Here is a 7,136-nt window from a genome sequence, read left to right as displayed (position 1 = left end):
GTACTGTGTCTGACAAGATTGAACTAGTTGCAGATAAAGTTGCAAGAATCCTCACACAGAGAAGCCATTAAACCTCCTCTGACCTGATCTACTCTGAATAATCAAAATGCTTATAGTTGAAGTAGAAGGTTGTCACCTTTCTGATTTACATATTATCTTTATAAAGATGTATTATTTCTACTAGTTTATTCTAAAGAAGGGAAAATGTCAAAATCCAGTCCTAAATGGCAAATTTAATAAAGTCAAAGGTGTTTATTTCTAAGAAATTTATGTTGTATTGCTACACTCTCAAAAGTAAAGATGCTTAAAATGTTCTTCACAACGATGCCATATAAGAACCGTTTTTGGTTCCCCAAAGAACCATTTAGTCACAGCCAATAGTTCTTCAAATATCAATATTACCTTCTTATATCTGATTAATCTTTTTTACCACAAGAACTTTTTGTGAAACAAAAAGGTTCTTTAGATGTTAAAGGTTTTTTATGACAGTGATGTCAACAGTTATTAAAAATACAGCTGTATTACAAATACTATTAGAATAGATAGTATGCGAATTGTCATGCCTTATGTGCAAAGTTTGCAATCTGGTAATCCAGCATCAGTTATCAGCAAAACAAACATGGACCAAGCAATCAGGAATTAACAGCAGCAACCAAACCCAAAAACGCGAGCATGAGATTCACACAGATACTCTTCTTTAATATTATACTACATTATTGTGATGCTTATAAGTAAACTAAATGTTATTTTAATGTTATTGCAATTATGGTATTGCTGAATTAAAATGGTTGTTTTGCACACTGTAAAAAATCTTAAATTAGCACGACAAATAATCTTGGTATACTTTTCCTGTAAAATTAAAAAGTTTAAAAAGCCCCATTACATTGCTAAAAACAACATTATTTTGTGTATTTAGTGTAATACAGTATGTTTGTGTGGTTCAAATAAACATATTATTTTCAACATGCGGTACAATATTTTTTGCATCTCTATCCCCTCCCTTCCTTAAACTCGTTGATTTTGTACAAAGCTCATCGTTCTAAAAAGCGCAGTGTCTGTACATTGTACATGTGATGCTCTTTACCATGTTTGGAAGATAGCTCACAATGCAATACTGACAGGAGTTAATATCATTTTTACTACCTTATCAATACAGGCCAAATCTGATCGCAGATAAACAATCGATCAACTTTACCATGGTGACTTGAGCCGAACATGACAGATTAAGGTAAGGATTACTAAAACATTAAAACCATTTCTGCATTTGTGATTAAAGAAACGACAAACAACAAGCGCTACTCTGCACTGCTCAAAAATGGTTAAACTAAGTTAGTCAGTAGTAAATTCTTTAAATAAGAAAACAAAGACTACTTACAGGCTGGAAATGTCCACGTCAACACGTCACGTCAACACGTCAACTTGCGTCAGTGTTTACTTTGGGATTTGTATATTTGCATACCGTTAACATGTAGGCCTACTACTTATACACAAAGGACGTGAATCGGATAATGGGTGCTTTTTAATCATATTGGTAATGTATGTCAATATTAAAGGTGGTATGTGTACATTGAAGCAGCAACTAGTGGTCAGATTGCGAATTGGAACAGCTCACCACTCAATTTCAAAACGCATATGATAGCTGCCACAGGACAAATGTCGTTGTCTGAGACAGCATAGGGACGAAACACGCTCTGCAGTTTGTCCATTTAGGGCTACTGTAGAAACATGACAGCGACTTCCATGTAAGGACACACACAGTAACTTATATGGATATAAGAACGGCTCATTCTAAGGTCATAAAAACAATACAGTTCATTATGTAAGGTCTTTATTTTATACCAACTCATAACTAGTCAAGAAAGTTGAAATTACTTGTTAATTCAAATTATAAAATACATTAAAAAAAAATGTACAGTGTAGACCTCAAAACTTAACACTCAAACTTCAATCATGCATAAACAAACATCATTTACTATAAAACAACTCTAAATACAACAGATAGCAAACACCAACAGCATAAATAAAGCCAAACAGTCATCTTTTTTTTATTTCACATAATTGACACATTTTGGACAAACATATTTAAGTCCAGTGAACAAAATAATCTTTGTTAGCAAGATGTTGAGGGCTAATCCTATAAACAAAATAATTAATTGACTTCTTTGAAGTTGTTCAAGATACTTTATTACAGTTTGTTATACATGTCAGTTAAAAGAACGTTTTATAGTTGGGGGTTTTTTTTAGTGAAAGTTATATGTTTTAATATTGTCCAGTCAGACAATATAATTTCTGCAATACCTTTTTTCCATACACACAAAATATTCTAAGAAGGTTAAAGGAGACCTTTCACAATGCTTTTAAAGCTTAAACACATTTTTAAATGTCAATGCTGACAATCTCAACTTTCCAGCAGTTCTAATTTAGTTACATAAATGGCAAAATATGTACTCAATAAACTCTGAAATATTTTTCATGTTGCCCTTGCCATCTGAAAACCCCAAAAGGGAAATTTTGGAATATACTGGCAAAGAAACATTTAACCACTAATTCATAGTTTTTGAGCTTTACCACCCATATAAGCCTATTTTAATATAATACATCTTATTTAGTTTACATGCAAGTTGATAAAGGTAAACTTTAGTGTAATACATTAATTTCACATGAATTCATACACCTTAGTTTATTAAAAATACAATAACATCAAACTCCATCTATGCTCAAAGGGGTATTTTGGCACCACAATTCAGCCAATAACTCATTTTTGAACACATTACAGTGATATCTGTGCAAAACTCAGCAACATATATTGTAGTAATTTAAAGTGAATCATTATTTTACAAGTTTATTAACACACTCTTTAAAATAAAAGTGCTTTATTCTTTAGATTATAAAAGGTAAGAAAGAAATGGTTCTTTAAAGAACCTTGGACTGAATGGTTCTTCTATGGCTTTGCTGTGAAGAACCTTTACTCAGGTTACCATGAAAGCGCTCAAATCTATTTATTCTAAAAATATACGTCCCCACCATGAGATCTCTTCAGGATAATCTGTCCCCCGAAAGAAGCTGAAGAATTTTGTTTTATAGGATAATCTGGTTCTTGAAGCTTCTGTTGAGATCTTTATGAGGCAAGACAATAGAGTTTCTAATAATGACCTCTGATGGAATATTTACATTGCAGCCTAGAAAGAAAAGACAGATGATGGATTAATAAAATACTTAATGCGGAGAAAAATACTACTTTTGAAAAATTTAATGTTTCCTTGTATATAACAGCAAACAGCTCCACCTACTGGTATGCATCTACTATTACATCTTATTAATTTGTGAAGAACACCAGTATTGTACCCACATCACGCCAGTTACAATTTCTAAACACACAAATGCATCCCAACACATGTATATTATTTTATCTTATGTCTATATACATAATGTCTCTATAACAAATAATGCAACAATTTAAACTTTTCGGGTTCACCCAAAAAAATTATTCTCTCAATTTCTCACGCTCATGTTGTTACAAACCTGTATGAATAACACTAAAAATGTTTACAGGTTTGTAACAACATGAGAGTCAGTAAATGAAAAGAGAATTAAACATTTTAGGTTACCTATCCCTTTAAGATAGATTTTTAGCTTTAAGATAGATTTTAAGATAAATTTTTAGCTCCAAACCCAATCAAACACAGCTGAAGCAGCTAATCAAGGTGTTCAGGGTTGCTTGTCAAGGCTTCATACCAAGAATGGTGATTGACGGAGTCAGACCTCCATCCCTGAACAGCGTCTCGCTGTCAATCTTGGCATAAGGGTCGTTGGGGTTAGGGTCACTTGGGGTCCCCTCCACTCTTGCCCACTTCCCCACTGTACTGTCCCACCCAACGATACTGTTCAACACACAGCAATGGTCCTGAAATAGAGACGCAGGTATTTCCTGTCAATTTCAGTTGTTTTGTAACGTCTGATTGCATCATAACTACAACGCCCTTACCTGTAACACAGCTCCATGTAAAATGATGGACTCCCTCACTCTTACACCGCCTCCAATCGTCACACCCTTGCCAATAGAAACGTTAGGCCCAAGCTGAGGACAGAGAAAAAAATATGTATATATACAGAAATGTATCTTTAGCACTTACAAACCCTTGTACTTGAGGTTGCATCTCTACTTACCACAGCAGAAGGGTCGATGTTAGCTGTAGGGTGGATAAAAACATCTCCTAAAGATGAAAAACAGATAAGGTTTAGTGAGCTTAGCTTTACTTAGGAGTCATAATCGTAAAGTCGTAAAGTCAGAACCCTTGGTGAATAAAGCGACAAAGTAGTGATTGTTTACTCAAAAATAAAAATTCTGCTATTTACATGGCATAATTTAAAGTCATATAGGTTTGACAACAAAACATTTAACTGAACTTTTGCTTTCTAATGTTAGTGTCAAAACGTGTCATTTCTTCACAGAAATAATTTTGATAATAAACTATAATCGATGGGCAGAACCACCTGTTGAAGACCCTTGCTTTAGTGAACTTAAATAATATTCTATTCAGCGCTATACTAATTATAGAAAAAATATGTTTATAAAATCAATTACAATTTTCATAAACGTATTGTTTACAGAAAGATTACTTCATTCATCATACCTATTATTTTTGGTCCGCTGTCTTGGTTTGTTGTCAGTCGTTCAGGATGTGTCCGATGATACTGGTTGAGATACAGTCGGCTAGCGTATATTGCTGACCTGTCAGATATATTATAAGATGTCAAAACAGTGTCTCTGGGGTGACAGAAAGACCGATGGAGATAATATACTTCTTATTCACCCTGCAGACTTGATCTGACTCCAGAAATGCTGCGTTTTGTAGACACAGAGTTTTTTCTGTCCCGCTAGGGTTGTAAAGATGTCCTGTTCAAGACGAATCACCTCTGGCATCTGCCTGCCATTCGCAATATCTTCTCTATAGAAAAAATAAAAATTTTAGCACAAACAGGTCCAACTGAGCCAAACAGGGATTGTGGTTTGGGGCAATGGGGCTGTGCCTAGGGGGCTTTTTTTGGAGGAGGGTTCCAAAGGCACCCAGAGCCCAAGCAAAACTATAATCCATTTTTTGACTGACAATTTAAATCAGTCACACTTACTGGATTCTCTCTTGTTGATTCCTCTGGAAAACCTTTCCAATATAACCGAAAATATCTGGTGTGAACAAGTAGATACCACAGTTGATGACATCGCTTATAAAAGTACTGGGTTTCTCCACAAAGTGGAGCACCTGAAAGAAAATAAACATACCGTTTGAAAATGAAGCATTTTGTACAGCAAACTGTATTTTTGACATTAATCCCAACTTGTATATTCATGTATTAGTTGTATTAGACAGTGGAAGTAAATCTGTATTACCTCATTTGTTTGCTGGTTTTCCACAATGCAACCATAGTTCAGAGATTGAGTTCTGTTGGCCTGCAAAGAGTCAAATGGTTAGATTCAATTCCCAAGATCACTCCCCCTCTTTTCCAAACAAAAAATGTCAATCTGAGCTCGCCCAGCCCTCAAGATCATATTGCTTCTTTCCTATTCACTGAATTTAAACCTACTGTGGTTCCAAGTATGACCCCGCAATGATTGTCCCCATGTTGGCAGTGAAACCGAAGCATTTCCTGCAAGGGAAACTCCGAGCAAACATCAGCGTTCATGAGGAAGAATGCATCCGGCCCTCCGGACAGGATCTGATCCCGAAAGTGATAGATCCCACCACCGGTCCCCAGAGCAGCAAACTCCTGCAGGTACCTATATAGTTCAAAAGAAAGATAGTTTGTGTTGAAGCCCTGAAATACTCATATATAAATCTACTATTTCAGGGCGAAACAACAAGACTGGATCGAATTTCCTCTCCATATTCTGGTTACCCACATTGTCCACAGACATGCAGGTGAACTGTAGTCAGTAAATTGCTCTTAGGTGTGTGAGAGCGAGTGTGATTGTGTGTTTGTGAATGTGTGTCTTGCGATTGTACCCTGCCTGTGGCCTAAGATTCTGGGATAGGCACTGGGGTAACCCTGCAGATGACAAGTGTGGTCAGTGAATGAATGGATGGAGACACTGAAGTCTTGTATTTACCTGATGGAGATTTTAAACTCCTGCTGAGCTGAAGAAATAAACCGGTTAAGCTCCTCATTGGGCTGATAAAACCCTATTAGTATTATCTCTTTAACTTCTGGAACCTGCATAAAAAGATATTTTTTCAGAACATATATATTTACTGCGACTCATGTGTAATTTAATAGACAGTTTGTGGCTTTACTTGGGCACAGGCTTCTATATGATGCTGTAGCATGGGAACTCCTGCTACAGGGAACAGTGGTTTAGGCACTTCAAACGACAGGGGGCGGAATCTGGTACCTGAAAAACAAAATAGACAATAATTTTTTCTCCATTACTACTTCAAAATGAATACGTCAACGTCGTATAGTGTGCGGCTGCTTTTAATGTATTCCGTCACGTGTGTCGGATGCGCTCACACAACATTGAAGTGTATGTCACTTGCGCCACGTCATCGTACTGTGATTTTGTTGTTAGATTATTCTGATTCATTTCTTTATTTTAAACATTTTACTAACAGTAAGAGGTGTCTTACCTTTTTGAGGGCCGCCAATGAGGATAATCGCTTTTAACATCTTTTTATTCGATTTTAACATCCTATTATAAATATAGCACGCTGAATTTTTATACGTAGCAACGTTAATTCGTTCAAAACGTCCTATAAATTAAGTATTTACAAATTCTGTTCACAAAATGAATGATTGTAAAGTTTTATCAGAACGCAAAACTACATACACTTGTTCGACATAACTGAAATGTAATCAAATCCATTGACTACAGTATATGCGGAAGTAAGTGCGCTGTATTCCCGCCCACAATGGTGACGTTAATGCTCTCGTCTGGTCGTTTGTTGTGATCTTCATGCAGACCGATTGGCGTATGGTTACGTCAAGTACCGCGAGAGCGATTGGAAAGAATACAGATCTGTGTTTTCTCGCGGTACTTGGTTGTCATGGTTGTCACAATATGCGCATTGCTGCATAAAGTCGAACACCAAAAAGTGGCATTTTCTGTCATCATTTTTTTTTAGCTTTTTCTACTCCGGGAA

The 7,136-nt window shown here is 35.9% G+C and overlaps 1 protein-coding gene across 1 annotated transcript; it reads right to left on the bottom strand.

Moving 5' to 3' along the window:
- Positions 1-2,021: 2,021 nt before the first annotated feature.
- gmppab (GDP-mannose pyrophosphorylase Ab) lies at positions 2,022-6,893 on the bottom strand. Its single transcript, XM_065240109.1, has 12 exons — positions 6,624-6,893; positions 6,291-6,388; positions 6,107-6,210; positions 5,584-5,776; positions 5,390-5,449; positions 5,131-5,261; positions 4,815-4,949; positions 4,635-4,732; positions 4,168-4,214; positions 3,986-4,078; positions 3,736-3,904; positions 2,022-3,179 (listed from the first exon to the last, which is right to left on the bottom strand). Exons 1-12 carry the CDS (start codon positions 6,682-6,684, stop codon positions 3,079-3,081), a joined length of 1,290 nt encoding a protein of 429 aa, XP_065096181.1. The 5' UTR covers positions 6,685-6,893; the 3' UTR covers positions 2,022-3,078.
- Positions 6,894-7,136: the final 243 nt, after the last annotated feature.

This window comes from Paramisgurnus dabryanus, chromosome 7, assembly GCF_030506205.2.
Source record: "Paramisgurnus dabryanus chromosome 7, PD_genome_1.1, whole genome shotgun sequence".
Lineage (NCBI taxonomy): Eukaryota > Metazoa > Chordata > Actinopteri > Cypriniformes > Cobitidae > Paramisgurnus > Paramisgurnus dabryanus.
This window is presented reverse-complemented; position numbering and strand designations above follow the sequence as displayed.

What these genes read in the sequence shown, in the direction of transcription:
- gmppab (XM_065240109.1), bottom strand. Translation starts at nt 6,684, where the DNA reads ATGTTAAAATCGAATAAAAAGATGTTAAAAGCGATTATCCTCATTGGC. An exon ending in AAAACCAGCAAACAAATGAG is followed by an intron (nt 5,262 to 5,389) that starts GTAATACAGATT and finishes ATTTTCTTTCAG; the next exon opens with GTGCTCCACTTTGTGGAGAA. An exon ending in ACATCGACCCTTCTGCTGTG is followed by an intron (nt 4,079 to 4,167) that starts GTAAGTAGAGAT and finishes CTCTGTCCTCAG; the next exon opens with CTTGGGCCTAACGTTTCTAT.